Consider the following 15,864-nt stretch of genomic DNA (forward strand, 5'->3'; position numbering starts at 1 on the left):
ACAGTGTCTTCTCCATTTGATATTATTCTAAACAATGATAACTTGCCATTTTAAAATACAATTTATTAAAAAATGCTACATCCTCAAAGCTGATGATTGCAGCTTTACGTGTAAAGAAAGACACAAGATACCTACAAATACATATGCTTACATAAAAATGGCTAAAATGCATATACTAATAACACTAATTTTTCCTTTCATTGTGATGCTTAAAATTGCTTGTAACATCAGCCTTAAAATCTCAAACAGTGAAACTAGAGCTTTTTACTCTTTATATGTGCTTGGTTATCAGTTGTTTAGAATGCAGCATAATTATCCAGATTTCTTAAATATTTTCAGACATATGAAGTATGTGCTTGTAACTAGAATTCTGAGTTGCATGAAGTAAATTCAAGTTGCATTGACCAATAAGGAGGAAAGTTGAGTTTAACAATTAGCAAGTTTTTCTTCAGCAAAGAAGTTACGGGTTAATGTTTTCCAGAAAATAAGCAATTGTTTTACTACRTTGTGCAGGTTACAGTCAAGTTAAACTGAAGTTTCAGGTTAAGACTCAGAGCTGCTTTTCTTCTCATAGAACAATGAGAAATGGGGAGTTATTAAGATTTTTTTTTTTTTAAAAAAAAAGAAAGCCACATGATTACTAAGCACCTTTCTTTCTTTCCAGATTAAAACAAATGGAACCTATGCCACTAAGCTTGAAACACAGTTAAACAGTGACCCCTTTGAAGATTTGTCATTTAAGCTGCTTGTGTCAAAGATGCAGACATCTGTTCGAACATCACCTGTTCCAACTTTAAACCAAAAGGAGTTGATACAATTGCCTTCTGCAACACAAAGAAATGCAGATACTTTGCGTAATGTAAATTGCATGCCAGCAATGCCTCCTATTCCAACCTTTAACAAATCCCAGGAACRTACACGCAGCTCTCCAAATCCATTTGTTACTGAACTGAACTGCACAAATCCGTTCACTGAAAGAATTCTTAATGCTGGAAACCCATTTAGAACAGAAACTCAAGAATCTGAAATAACTTCACATTTACTAGAAGGGCACACTGCTTGCAATCCTTTCCCCTCTCTAAATCCCCACACTTGTAATACAAGCAAGCCTGTATTTTCTGTTGATGCATTTGAAAACAAGTTTTGCTTGCAAAGTAGATCTTTTATGGAAGAAAATGTACAGCCAAAAGGATGGGTAACATTTGATGATGATGAGAATTTCAATGCAAAGCTAAAGCCATCTAAAAGTGTTCCAGATTTTAAACAAATCGGTTCCAGGAAGTCAGCTGGATCTCCAGATTTGCTGGGCACTGAACAAAATACTTTTCTTGGCTCAGACTTTAACTTTGATAATGACTGGAATAAAAGTTCTACTGATTGCTTCTATACAATGCCAGCAAGAAGACCACCCGCACTTCCTACACCATCAAGAATAACCAGCAACAGATCCCCTGCAGATCCTTTCACTTCGGTACCTAAGGTGTCACCAATGCAAGATTTTACAGAAAGATAGATGTTCAAAAATATGAGGTTATATTTGTTGCTACGTTTATCCAGTAGAATAATTGGGCATTTGAGATTATTCTGTGTGCAATAACTGATTGTCAAATGCACTGAAACTTAACTCTACTCATAAACAGCCGCTATTGTTTGTGTAAAAATTTTGAATATGTATATATGGTAGAGCACAAAAAGATTGTCTGAGATTTATTGAAATCTAAATGTAATAGTATTTGAATGGATAGGAAAAAAAAAAGGAAAAACTACTAATCTCAATAAAATATACCGATCTTGGAAATAGTTTTTGCTTAGGGAGCTCTTTCACTTCTGTTCCCCTCTCRAGGAATTTAAAAAATGAGGCTCCCTCCTGGTAGACTTCCCACTCCCTTTTTACTGTTTTGTTAATTGATATTTATAAGTATTTACCAAAGAGCTGCCAAAGTCTGTTCAGATTTGAATGTTGACAAATATTGTTTAGAAGTTGTTTAATTTATAACAGAGGCTATGGAGATTTGTAAGGTTTATATTTGAATTTGAGGCACAACAAAGATAGTTTAGTTTCAAAATACGACTGTGTATTAATATATTCAATATTTGACTTTAATTTTGTGTCGATACATTTCAGCTTTTAAATATTATTGTGACACACATTCACTAGCATTAATTCAGAATAATCCTTCCATCTCATTCATTTATTCATTACTGTTTTAAAGATTTTTTTTTACATAAATTGGAAACAACTGATAAAAGTGTACCTTTGACCTCTAGAAAAAATTCTCCTTCTGCTTTGATATAAAAAGCAGGTTTTACCAGTTGCAGACAACATACTACAGTTGGTTTGTCCTGCTCTAGTTTTGCATGTTGGAAGGGCTTTCTTGTCTTGTAGAAAGACCTAGGTGAGGAAATCAGCAGTCATGTTACCACATCAGAAGATGGAGAAAGTCATCTGGTGTATCTGGGCTGTCTGCCCAGCATCTACTAGGCTTGCTGCTGTATCTTCAAATCTTGCCTTCGAAGAAAACAGGAGAGCAGCAGTCCTCTGAGCTGAGCAGTATCATTCTGTCACTTCTGCAGCTGAGCTAAGTCAGTGACCCTTCGTTCCCCAGGGGCAGTGACAACTTACGCGTGGTGCTGCTTTGCATCGAAGGCCGAGTCACATTTCTACATCTTTTACTATATAGAAGCAACTGTTTCTGCTTTTATGGTTTTGTGGAATACACATTAAATTACACAAATGTGATATTTTATTTTCTCGAGGCAATTTAACCGATTTCCTTAGCTCTGTTTACATATGCTAAAAAAAAAACATGCAGTTCTCTTCACAAATCACAGTATCGTAGGACATAAATTACTAATGCTGTTCTGTACTTTCAGCAGAAGCTGAGTGCATCACCACGTGGCCATCTCGCGGGGGACTGCAGATGCACACACTCATTGGCTTACTTGCAAAGAAACTGTACTGGTTCTACCAAAGTTGTGTCTGAAACACAACATACACGCATTATATTTATAGTAGCAAAATGCATAATGACAGTACTTTTTTAAATTCTCAAATGCTAATCAAAACATTATTTATAAAATAATCCCCTCTTCCTTCAACAGTATATGGTTAGCCACGAGCTGCAGTTGGATAGGGAAGTAACTATAGTGAGTTTTATATTGTGCTTTTTTCTGTTCCGGTCATTAAGTAGTACTTGGACGTTTTAAACAGCAGTGGTACTATAATCTTTGTGCTTCAGTATGTGAATTACCTTGTTTTAAACTGTTGCTATTAACATCTGTGTGATTGGTGTTTTGGTATATTCTTACATTAGCAAAACAATTTTATTTTGGGAGCTTTTGCTAGTGAGAGTCAGGTGATAAATATGTTCTTCATCGATTATTTGATTACAGTGATTAAAAACTACTGTCTAAAATGAACCCGGTATACAGCACCTCTACACTTTACGGGATTATGGAGCTTGACAGTAAAGTACTGCAAAGGTAACAAAAAATACTCCAAAAATATAGCGTGTGTGTGTATATATATATATATATATAGATAACCACTGTAACGTGTACKAATGAAAATAATTACTAGCAGAAGCTCTGAAAAATACTAAGAAGTACAATTAGAAATGCTCAGCACATGTTCATGAATTCTGTGTTCCCTGTGGTAAATTGCTCTGTTAAATGTAACAAATCTGTAGCTTGTGGCACACGGTATTTATGACTGTATACTTTACAGAACTGCAGTATTGAAAATCACGGCATAAAACGTTCCTTATATGTACGCCCTGCGGACGGCGGTGTTGTAGTAATGAAATAAATATACCTGCCCTTCGGACATTCTCCTTTTACTTATGTATTTATTTATTTTTGTCTTTATTTTTGTTGTCAGCTGRGCTGCGCCCCGGGGCCCCTCAGGCCTGGAGCGGGGCGGGCACAGCTGCACGGAGGAGGCGTGCTGACGTCACAGCCAGTCCGGCCCGGCGCAGTCCCGGCCGCGCGCCGCGGCGCCTCACCGGCTGCTCGCGGGCGCTGGCCCTTTAAGAGAGCTCCGCGACGCAGCCACCGGCGGCGGTGGGCGGGGGCGGAAGCGGCTGCGCGCTGGAGGGCAGCGCCGGGAGGGAGGCAGCGTTGCTGGCGGTTCCGGCTCGGTGGGTGCGCGGGAGGCCCCGGGGTGCCGCGGCGGGCGGCGMGGTGCCCGCACGGGGCCCGAGAAGCGCCGTGGGCGGCTCGTCCCCGCCCATCTGCCCCTCCAACGGCCGGTATCCAGGGACGCGGAGCCGTCGCTGTGGGGGAGGGGAGCCGCCGTCCCGCGCAGGCGCAGAGCGGGGGCGGGGCCGCCGCCGTCCCGCGCAGGCGCAGAGCGGGGCCGCCGCCGCCAAGGGCTGGGCGGCGCCATGGTGCGGCTCCACGTGAAGCGCGGCGATGAGAGCCAGTTCCTGCTGGAGGTCGCCGGCAGCGACCGCCTCGCCGACCTGGCGCCGCTCGTCGCCCGCATCTACAACGGCAGGCTGAAGGTGCAGCGCCTCTGCTCAGGTACCGGCCCGCCTCGGCCTGCCCGCCATTGCACCCCCCACCCCCACCCCAACCACCACCACCAACGGTCGGGGGAGGCTCCCGGCTCGCGGCTGCGCTGCCGCCCCGTGCCGGCGGCACTGCTGCTCCCCCGGCTGCCGCGTGAGGGGGCGAGGGGCGGCGCTGCGCGGTCACCTGGCCGCAGCGCCGTGCAGGAGTCCTGTGCTGCGCAGAAGTTAAGCAGTGCCTCCTACCTCCCCGGTTAACGGCAGCCAAGCCTCTCCTGCCGAAGCTGAAGAGTACAGGGAATCGCCCCGCAAACCTTACGTAAAGTCCCACCTTCTGTTTTTTTTTTTTTTTTTTTTTTTTTTTTTTCTGTAGCTTCCTAGCAGAGGTGGGCCCTGAGGTTTGGATAGCTCTGAGCTTTGCCCAAGACGTGACTGGGGAGTCAGCTACAGAATGACTGAGCTGCAGGGCATCTTGTCCCACCATGGCTGTATAAATGCTTCATGAGTAGAAACATAACCAACGTGTGAACAGAATTCTGGTGTTGTCTAGCATATAGTGGGTGCTAGGCAGCCGTTGTCCAGTGGGAGTACCTACTGSAGGCCTCTAAACTACTATTTTAGCTCCAATGAGGAGTGTGCTTTTGAAGACTATTTCCCTATTGTCCCTACAGACCGTGCTTTGGTCTGCATTGCAGATCAGACTGGAAATGCATACACTGTATTGCCTTCAGATGAGATTCTCCTGAAGGATGCAGCCTATCTACATTGGATGTCCTCCAACCACTAACACATGTTCAGTGCATGAAACTAGACTTCAGGTTAATAAAAAATTACAATACACAGATAATGTGGATGTCAGATTTTCAGCACTAACTCTTTCTTTCTCCTGCTGTTGCTCCACAGTACTTGCTAATGTAGTCTTAGTCTTTATGTTCKTGTCTGTGCATATTCCTGGCCACAGGAGCAGATTGGCCATTTCTTGGGACATCTCCTTCTGTTGCRAGACTAATGTGCTTTTATTCATGAGATGATGGTAAAGAGGCTTCAGGGCCTTGAAGGAGAAAATATGATGCTGTGGGCTGACAGMTGGATAAATTGTTCTGGAGGAAAGTGGTGACTGGAACCTGTAGGCAAAGTATCAGATGCTGTAGTTGAGGCAAAGGGGCAGCTGTTTGCTGATGTTCCTRATRTGCCTGACCAARCTGCATCCATACGCTGTTCTTGCTGGCTAGGCTGTGTGTTGGTAACTAGTATTTACACTTATCTCYGTTTGCTGTCTCAGCCAGAACTGCCCAGTACAGTTGTTTCTTTATCAAGACATAAATTAATATGGAGACTTCTGTTTATTTCATGCTGGGCGTGACTGATCCTTTGGGTCTGATGTGGCAGTCCAGATACATGTTCTCTCTACTGTGAAGAARTTCATAACTGCATAACAATAAAACATTTTTCCATTTTGAAAGAAGTTATTTTCCCAAACTACTTTAGAAAAAGAAATGTGCAGCCAGCCAAAGCTGACCAGTGAAWWGCAGAATCACAGAATAGGTAAGGTTGGAAGGGAGCTCTRGAGATCATCTAGWCCAATCTCCCTGCTCAAGCAGGGTCACCTAGAGCATGTTAGACAGGGTTGCATCCAGGCGAGTTGTGACTATTTCCAGAGAAGAAGACTTCACAGTCTCTCTGGGCAACCTGTTCCAGTGCTCTGTCACTCTCACAGTGAAGAAATTCCCCCTCACGGTCAGGTGGAACTGCCTGTGGTTCAGTTTGTGCCCATTGCCTCTTGTCCTGTCACATGGGACAACTGAAAAGAGTTTGTCCCTGTCCCCTTGACACCCTCCCTTCAGGTACTTATACACATTGATAAGATCCCCCCTCAGGCTTCTCTTCCCCAGGCTGAAGAGGCCCAGCTCTCGCAGCTGTTCCTCATAGGGCAGATGCTCCAGCCCTCTGATCATCTTCATAGCCCTACGCTGGACTCTCTGCAGTAGCTCCATGTCTCTCTTGTCCTGGGGAGCCCAGAACTGGACACAGTACTCAAGAGGAGGCCTCCCCAGGGCTGAGTAGAGGGGCAGGATCACCTTCCTCCACCTGCTGGCAACACTCTTCCCAATGCACCTCAGGAGACCATTGGCCTTCTTGGCCACAAGGGCACATTGCTGGCTCACGGTCAACTTGTTTGTCCACCAGYACTCCCAGGTCCTTCTCTGCAGAGCTGCTCTCCAGAAGGTCAGCCCCCAGCTTGTACTGRTGCATGAGGTTATTTTTCCCTAGGTGCAGGACTCTGCACTTGCCCYTGTTGAACCTCATGAGGTTCCTCTCTGCCCAGCTCTCCAGCCTGTCCAGGTCTCTCTGAATGGCAGCACAGGCCTCTGGTGTGTCAGCCACTCCTCCCAGCTTGGTATCATCAGCCAACTTGCTGAGGAGCCACTCTGCCCCTTTGTCCAGGTCATTGATGAATAAGTTGAAGAGGGTGGGACAATACTGAGCCCTGGGGAGCTCCACTAGCCACAGGCCTCCAACTGGACTCTGCATCACTGAGGACAACCCTCCAAGCTCTGCTTTTCAGCCAGTTCTCAGTCCACCTCACAGTCTACTTGTCTAACCCACACTTCCTGAGCTTATCTAGGAGGATGTTATGGGAGACAGTGTCAAAAGCCTTGTTGAAGTCAAGGTACACAACGTCCACTGCTCTCCGCTCATCTACCCAGCCAGCCATGTCATCATAGAAGGCTATCAGGTTGGTTAAGCAGAATTTCCCTTGGTGAATCCATGCTGGCTACTCCTGATCACCTTCTTTTCCTCCCTATACTTGGAGATGACATCCAGAATGAGCTGTTCCTGGGATGTAGGTGAGGCTGACYGGCCTTAGTCCTCCTTGCCATTTTTGAAGACTGGCGTGACATTGGCTTTTTTCCAGTCCTCAGGCACCTCTCCAGTTCTGCATGACCTTTCAGAGATGATGGGGAGCAGCCTGGCAATAACATCTGCCAGCTCCCTCAGCACTCGTGGAAGTGAAGTACCAATAAGAAAAGATTTATAGCCAACAAGTATCATCTCGGTTTTCATTCCCCCATTGTTTTACAGCTTATGTTGTTTCACATGCTACTGTATACATGCTRTAACATAAAACATATGAATTATATAATCCTTATTTATTTTATTTACATAGATATTTAAAAACTGAAATTTGTTAATAAGGTTTGCCTGCTTCTATATATTTTGAAAGGTTTTTGTAAATGATATGTCAAGATTTCTAATCTTGTGTTCTAAATGCTGTTAAGAGATGGAGGAGCTGGCAGAGCATGGGATTTTCTTGCCTCCTAACATGCAAGGACTGACAGATGAACAAATTGAAGAACTGAAATTAAAGGATGAATGGGCAGAAAAATGTGTGCCAAGTGGTGGAAGTGTCTTTAAAAAGGACGAAATTGGACGAAGGAATGGACATGGTAATAGCATACAGATATATTTTTCTTTCTCTGCGAGATAAATAATGTATGATTTCATGAGGAATGTGATAATCATAATTCTTGACCTTTCATTTTTACTTCACTGCCCTGGCAAAAGAGAAAATCAAGTAAATATTACATGTACAGTTCATACCAGGCCAACACATTAGCCAATCTATATTTGTTTGCTRTTATTGTAAAAATCATCCTATAAATAAATGATTTTAAAGGCACTTATGGACCTGTTTAAGTAGCAGCTGCATAAGGAGAGTATTTTCGCAAGAATTCAGCTAAACTGTCAGTAAGACTTGGGTATTAAATATTCTACCTTTGATTAGAACCTGGTATAATGTTGGTTTAAAAGYCTAAATAGTATTATCTTTCTTCAGCATGTATTCTAGTTTATGCTAGTCAACTTTGTAAGCATAATATTTGGAAGTAAACTCCAAAAATAAGCAAATAAGTATCAGAAGCAAAGTTGACCTTAATTTATTCTCCCCATTTGTAAATGCATACTTCTGTAATGTTTTTCTCCAGTGTCTCCAAGCTACCTTCAGAGAACTGATTGTTTTTCTAATAGCTCTTCTTTTCCTCATTCAYTGTGACTCTGACTTACTGAATTCCCTTCCTGTCTCTTTTAATTCTGCTCAGCATACTTCTGCCAAATGCTTTTGCCATAGTACTTGGTATGTGYGTAAAGCACCACCACCAGCTTAGAGTCGAGAGCATGAGGGCCAGGAGTACAGAAGAAGCCATGASTGTTGTCTTACTCCTGTGCTCCCGACACCACAACAACACTTGTTGGAGCAGGCRGCTCTTTAGCCATGGACTGCAGGGCAGTTCAATTAAGATGAAATAATTGAATAATTTTGTTACAGTGTTAGTCTGGCATACATAAACAGCTTATACCACATGTCTGTCTTAGGGGAAAATAATTTTCCTAACATAAAACACTATACATTCAAATTTAAGCCCTTGCTGAACTATATTAAGAGCTTATAATATAATTAAGATTTCCTTCTTAACTATGTTTTCAGAAGTAGTTGAATCTCTCTCTTGCATAGTCACAAAGCCTGGCTTGTGGCAGGCAATTGGCATAAGGATTTTGGTTCAGAGTTTGGCAGAGCTGTAAGCTTAATRTAAGGCCTTGCAGTAAAAAATTTGCAAACAACTTTAGCATGAGGGTAGTACCACTTTTACCTATAGTTGTGCCCTGACATTTATTCATTAGTGGATAAAAGCATGCTATAAAGCTTATATTGTATTTGTGAAACTGCATCTGCTGTGTAGACTGAGATTTTAATTACAAAAACGTCAGAGAAGTCCAAGCTGTTGTTCCTGCTGACGGTGTATCTGCCAGTACTGCCCACGATAGTCATAGGTACAGCATGGAAAGAAAACCTTCTTTTAGGCTGTGGCCTGAGATTATGGCCATTGTCTTTTATTACTTAGTATTCTTATCTCAAATGAAATTCCAAACACCAGTCAGATGTCTTTGTGGAAAGATAAATGTAACTATCCCGTGAGAAATATTGTTTTGTTTCTTAGACTAGTCAGCAATATGATAATAAACTATGAGACTAGTAAATTGACTACAAGTTAGTAGTGCATCTGTTGTTTGCGTTTTAATCGTGTTTAATTTACTTGTAGTGGACAATAACCTGGACAGATTGTTTGCTGTGATTTTATGCCAGGTAATGTTAATGTAGGCTATTGAACACACTTCTCTCTCTCTCTCTCTCTCTCTCTCTCTCTCTCTTTTTTTTTTTAAGCTCCAAATGAAAAAATGCAGCAAGTTATAAGAAAGACGATAGAGGAAGCTAAGGCATTAATCTCTAAGGTAAGTTTTCTGAAGCAACCTGTGGTATGTGCAACTTTTTAAGTGGATGCTTTGTAGTTAGGCTGCTTAAGAAAAAATACCTCTTTTCAGTGCCAAGGGTAACAGTTTTGAATAATGTCACAAAGTGATGTAAATAGTCTAATAAAAAGTGTGACAATTCTGTTAATCATTTTCTTAATGGCTTTTGGCAAGCTGGTTCAACAAGTTAAAGAATCAGGTATTAAATTCCAAGCGAATGCTGGCAGCCTAGACTAAATGATTAAATTGCATTTAATTTTATCCACACATTCTTAATTTGCTATTGATGCATTTTTTTAAGTGAATGCTTGTCAGGTTTTCTAGTGAAAAATTAACTACATTCTATGATATTCCTGGAATCAAAAGCCTTTTGCTCATTAACATAGTCTTTTGAGTTTTATGTGTAATTAATTGAAGAATGTGTTCTAATCTCTTAGATTGGGCTGTGGCCTTATAAGCACTTGGATAGATGCCTGCTGAGTCTCAATGACTTTGTGTGCCTTAAGATAAGCATGAGGGGATGCCCTGGTGGGACTGTGGTCTAAATTATTGAACATTACTTTTCTAAACTATTGAACGTTACTTTATCAAATATTCAGATACTCTGTATTGAGTCTCAGCTTTCACATGAATTTGAAGCAAAAATGAAATATTTATTATAAATGTTTTTTTTCCTGTAAATCTTTGTAAGTAATCTTTTCCTCCCATGCCTATAGGGAATCTGAGAAATTRTATTTGTGGAATTTTAAAGCAGCTTTGAACTAGGTATACAAATAGATAAAATTACAGATTTTTACTGTTACCTGTGCAGTTAAATTGATCATCTTGACAGTTTCATTGCTGATACCAGTATTGTATCAGTCATTTGGAGTGATCAGCTTGGGTCCCCAAAAGCCTTGCGGTTCTGTTGGAGGCAAGCGGAGAAACTGCCCTGTCACCTAACAGTGCTTCCAGTGTGCTGAGCTGCAGCACACTTTTTCTAAATTTTTTGTAAGATTTCAATCAAACTGTTCTGAATTGCAGCAAAATATGCATAAAATGAGAGATGTTTCAGATTACGTCCTTTGGACTTGAAAGATTTTCTCCAGATAGACTTTTCTTTTCAAGTTGGATTGTAACTGACCAACTCTTTTTCTAAATATAGAGAAGTTAATAGTATATAGTTTTATTTATTCAGGAAGAAATATCCTGCAGATTTGGTCTTCACTTTGCAGGCTTGTCTGGTTGAAGCTTACAACTATATACCATGCTGTCATTTACTCTACAAAATTGCTACACTGCATGCCTTTTCATGCCAGAAATTGCTGCAGCTCACTGGTGAATGAAATTAAAAGATAGGTTGTGAAGTGGCTTTGGCAAGTCCTGTTGTGTGAGAGCTAGACAAGTGTTACTGTTGTTGATTGCCACACATATTTAAGTAAATGCCTAGAAATATGATCAGCACACTTTGAGGGTGGGTTAGTTTTCAAAGCCAAGGTTTCATTTTTACAGTGATGAAAATGGAGAAATGCCTGTATATTAGGAAAAAAATGGGTCCTCTGAAGTTTAGAAACCTATCATACTTGCCAGTTAACTAGTTTAATAATGTCCACAAGGAGGCGTCATTCTCTTAGTCCTTTCTCTTTTATAAACCTKGCTATTAAAATATTAGAATTATTAAATCCATAAGCAAATAATTTTTAATAATCCTCTTCCAGCTGTGTCTTGTTTTTTCTCTATCTGTTACAGTATGGTTTGGAATGATTTCAAGTGTATTTGATGTTAAAGATCTCTACGTGAGCCATGATTTACTCTTTTGCTCATGTGTACTCTGTTTTTCACTTAAGTCTCAGATCTGAGGCCTCTTCTGTAGCCCTCACTTGAATTTGACTGTTTTTATCCTGTTCGTGAATAACAAGTACTTGGAACAAAAGATTCCCCATCCAGTTTCCMCAGTCATATGTGTACTTGTTTGAATGCCTGTTTTCCTCAGACATTTGTTATTARGTGCTTCCAATACCATATAATGGATATTTGAGATCTCTCCTTTTTGCCAGTGTAAGCAACTTAAATTGTGGGTGGGTGGGTGGATGGAAGGTGTTTTGATGAAATCAGAAATCAATATTCAAAGGAGAAAATTTTCACTCACAATATTTTTATGCTGCCAGTTAGCTTTGCTCAAATATCTCACTGATGAACTTTTGAACAGACTACAAAGCAAACTCTTTCTTCACATTCTTTTAAATTTAGCAACAGTCTCTGCTTGTGTTTCAGAAACAAGTTCAGGCCAATGTGTGTGTCAATATGGAGATGGTGAAAGATGCGTTGGACCAGCTCCGAGGGGCCGTGATGATTGTGTATCCAATGGGATTGCCTCCACATGATCCAATTAGGATGGAGTTTGAAGATAAAGAGGACTTGTCAGGAACTCATGTATATTTGGATTATATGTGGTGTCTAGGTTAAATTTATGCTAAATTTATGTTCTCAGTTTTAGCAGTTCAGGTTACTTGTTTTCCTGTGTATGTCTAATTTTGTTTAATATCTTCGMTAGATTTTTTTAAAAAAGGCATCAGTAGTGTCACAAAATTGAGATGATTGAAGTTTGTTTTACAAAGTTCCATACAAAATTTGAGTTCAGGTAAATCTGGGACCCATTGTAAATAGCTTCTATTTTCTTTGTAATGGCAGCTTTGAGAATTCATTGCCCAGARTTTCTGTTGCATCAAAATCAAATGGAAGATTTTAACAAGGGAACCARATTGCTGTAGTTTGATATGAGGAGAAAGGTGTAGCAAAGTAGAGCATAAAAGCAGATGAATCACATTGCCATTCCAGAAAGATTTTCCCATAAAGTTTTTCTTTTTTTTTCCCCCCTTTTTTTTCCTTTAACATAAACATTTCTTCTCTCTTGTGCATTTGTTTGTCACAGGCTGGACTTGAAGTTATAAAAGAATCAGAAGCACAATTATGGTGGGCAGCAAAGGAATTGAAAGAAATGAAACTGCTCTCTGACTATGTAGGCAAAAATGAGAAAACAACGATCATCGTCAAGATACAGAAAGTAAGTATTGCTGGAAGTTTTCTTTACATGTTATTCATCCTTGGCTATCTAATTCTGCAGGGAAGAGAATTGCCAGTAGATGTATAAAATGAATTAGATTAGTTGCAGCTTGAGTGTCTTAAAACTGTACACCTATTTTAAGTATTGTTATTAATTCCTTTGTCCATCAGTTAAATATGGTAATTGTCACTACTTACTCCATAGTACTTTTGTAAAGTACAGCAAAGACATCTGATGAAGATTTAAAAATGCACTAAATATAACCAGTCAAAACCTTGATGARCTCTCAATTGCTTCTCAGTATCCACAGCTACTGAACAGACCCATTTGTTCAATCTATGCTGTTTTTCTAACTGCCTTTGCAAATGTTTGTTTTTTTCCTCTACCTTGGCCTTTAGAAATCAATTTTAATGCTTTGTGTGTATGAAGTRTGGATTCTACCCCCCTTTATTGTCTGTTCTTTTTTTTTTGAAAGAAAGTGCCTGTATATCAGTGATTTCCTGCCTGTGATGTACTGAGTCTTCCTGATGGCGTGTCCTTAAGCTGTCTCATTTGCCTTTGAAGCATGGACATGTATCTTCAAGAGGATACATATTGTGAAAGAGTTCAGTGGGAGCTCCCTCAGAGCAAGAAGGGAAAATAAACTGCTTGGGCTGTGCCACCCAGTTGTCCTCTTGGCTGCACCCAAATTTACCAGCTGTCCAGTCATCAAAGGTGGCGAAACAGATGAGACCTTCTGTATGAACTGTGAATACAGGCCTGAGCCATCCTCCCTAGTAATGAGCAAAAATGCTGCAAAGACCTCTTTGTACTTCTCAGCTTATAGGTCTCTGATGCTTTAGCAAAAGCCAGACATTAAGCATACACTGGCATCTGATGCAACAGTGATCCATATTTTTGCAGTGTCGGAGTTACATACTAAATTATTACAATTGATTGTTATTTCTTGGGTAAAGTGATGTTGTAGTAACTGTGCAGTTCTTCTGATCAGCTCTAGTGAGAATGCCGTATGCGGTGACCTCATGATGAAGGGAAGAATGTTTTTTAACTCACTTCTAGAGCATTGTCAGAAAGTGTTTCCACATGTTCACTCTTCTCTTATACACATAGTCACATTCAAGATGTGCATTTGTGAGTGTCAGATGCCTCAGAGAGTACTTATCCGTAGCTCATACTCTAGAGCTGCGTTTCACTTCCATGTCAGCAAGAGCTGCTCTGCTACAGCAAGCATTAATGGCCACARCAGGTCTTATTATCTGCAAGTGTCTGCAATAGAATTCCTTTAAGCTGAATCAAGAGGCTTATGTGTTTGTCATTTATCAGAGCAAAACTGTTTTCTCTTTCWTACCAGGGTGACTGAAAACTTGTGTGACTACACAACAGCCATTGAGGTATAGGCTCCCTGGAAAGTTGTCTTACAGATTAATTAGTTTATGATCCCCTTCAGAGAATGCAAAGTAGTACAGTGTTTCTCTGCCTCTACTTATCTGATGATGGATGCCTGCATTCTTGAGTTGGAGAGCTAATTTAGACCACCTCAGATCTTTTTTGTTCCAGAAAGGATTCATCGTCCCCATTTAAACTGTTCTCTTTGCCATTGTTGACAATAGCTGTCATCAGCTATTTTCTGCTGTATGCATCATTTCTTCCATGAGGATAGTTGCCTTGGGGAAAAAAAAAGTTCCTTTATTTATAGTAGCTATACTGTTTTGTGACTGTCCTCCTTTCTGGYTTTACAAAGCCTTATGCCATCTAGTGTATGTATTAGCAGAGAATCTAAAGATGGATGAGCTCATCCTGAGACAGCTGTAAAGGCCATAAAGGTGAGAGATTTGCAATGTCTTTCAGAGTGGAAGTTTAAGTAAAACAGGCTCAGTAATCCTATCTGCKGCTCCTATTGATGTTCACAAAACTAACAGAATGATTGAGACGCTAAGATGAAAGAATAACTCTCACCTTAATGTGGCAGAGGTTTCTTACCATTGATTTTCTTGCCCTGAAGGACCTTGTTGAGAAGTCTTATTGTCTGAAGAAGATTTTGTTGTCTTTGTGTAGCAGCTTCTCATATTTTTCCTTGTGTTGCAAATGCTATCACAAATGAAATTTACTGTTTGTCTTTCAGAAGGGGCAAGGAGCTCCAGGACGCGAACCTGTGATTAGTCATGAAGAGCAAAAACAGATGATGCTGTATTACTACAAGAAGCAGGAGGAACTTAAGGTAACAGTGCCTTTTTACTGCGCGCATGATACGGCTTGCTTTCACAGATGTGAAGTGCAGGTTACGTTCACCACTGACTTCTTCACCTATTGGTTCTGTTTGCAGAAGCTAGAAGAGGATGATGACGACTCATTTCTAAATGCTGAGTGGGCAGATAGCCATGCTTTGAAAAGACAATTTCATGGTGTAAAAGACATCAAATGGGGGCCAAGATGAAGCTCTGCAAATACCTTTTTGCATCTTTAAGCTGTTTGATTGATACACTTCTTTGCAAAGAGGAGTTGTGTTAGTGTGCAKTAGACTCTTCTGACAAAGGCTGGGATTGTTGCTTCCCTAGTGGACATCTGTTTCAGCCTAAGTTTTTCAATAAGTGTTTGCACTTCTATGTAACTGTAGCAGCACTAGACTCTGCAAAAAAAGGAATCAACCTTGTTATAGAGTTCTTATTTTTATTAGAAACTTGTAATTTTTGAAATATTAAACTATTTCCTAACTAATATATCTAATAAATAGGCACTAGAATGCTGAATACTGTTCTGAGTGGTCTTTTTGCTTTCTTGGCTCTTGTATTTCTTTCAGACAGTGTGGTCTGTTGAATTTAATGTTTTTCATAAGAATCAATTTTCCCAGGCTAATCCAGTGCAAATTCCATTGTTTGTATTTTAATATAGCTGATTTCAAGCCATCATTTTAAAATGAATTAAACTCTTTTAACAATTGTTTAATGAAGTATTTTGTGAAAATACTGGGAAAATTTTGATAAAAATTTTTCTAGAATACTTTTA

The 15,864-nt window shown here is 40.4% G+C and overlaps 2 protein-coding genes across 7 annotated transcripts in view; both read left to right on the forward strand.

The window, feature by feature from the left end:
• The window catches only part of SYNJ1 (synaptojanin 1), a 66,770-nt gene extending 62,944 nt beyond the window's left edge, over positions 1–3,826 (forward strand). For 5 of the 6 annotated variants that reach the window (XM_085297778.1, XM_085297779.1, XM_085297780.1 and 2 more), the window contains one exon: positions 665–3,826. In XM_085297778.1, the coding sequence (XP_085153904.1) occupies positions 665–1,513 (849 nt within the window). In that variant the 3' untranslated portion in view covers positions 1,514–3,826. The remainder of the gene's footprint in view (positions 1–664) is intronic. The other variant, XM_085297784.1, reaches the window with a different exon arrangement.
• Positions 3,827–4,114: 288 nt separating this feature from the next.
• On the forward strand, positions 4,115–15,608 carry CFAP298 (cilia and flagella associated protein 298). The gene is made up of 7 exons (XM_085297785.1): positions 4,115–4,524; positions 7,793–7,960; positions 9,733–9,800; positions 12,072–12,230; positions 12,730–12,861; positions 14,984–15,079; positions 15,185–15,608. Exons 1-7 carry the CDS (start codon positions 4,386–4,388, stop codon positions 15,293–15,295), a joined length of 873 nt encoding a protein of 290 aa, XP_085153911.1. The 5' UTR covers positions 4,115–4,385; the 3' UTR covers positions 15,296–15,608.
• Positions 15,609–15,864: the final 256 nt, after the last annotated feature.

Source organism: Rhea americana, unplaced genomic scaffold (genome assembly GCF_003343005.1).
Source record: "Rhea americana isolate MKP2758 unplaced genomic scaffold, rheAme1 scaffold_130, whole genome shotgun sequence".
Taxonomy (NCBI): Eukaryota; Metazoa; Chordata; class Aves; order Rheiformes; family Rheidae; genus Rhea; species Rhea americana.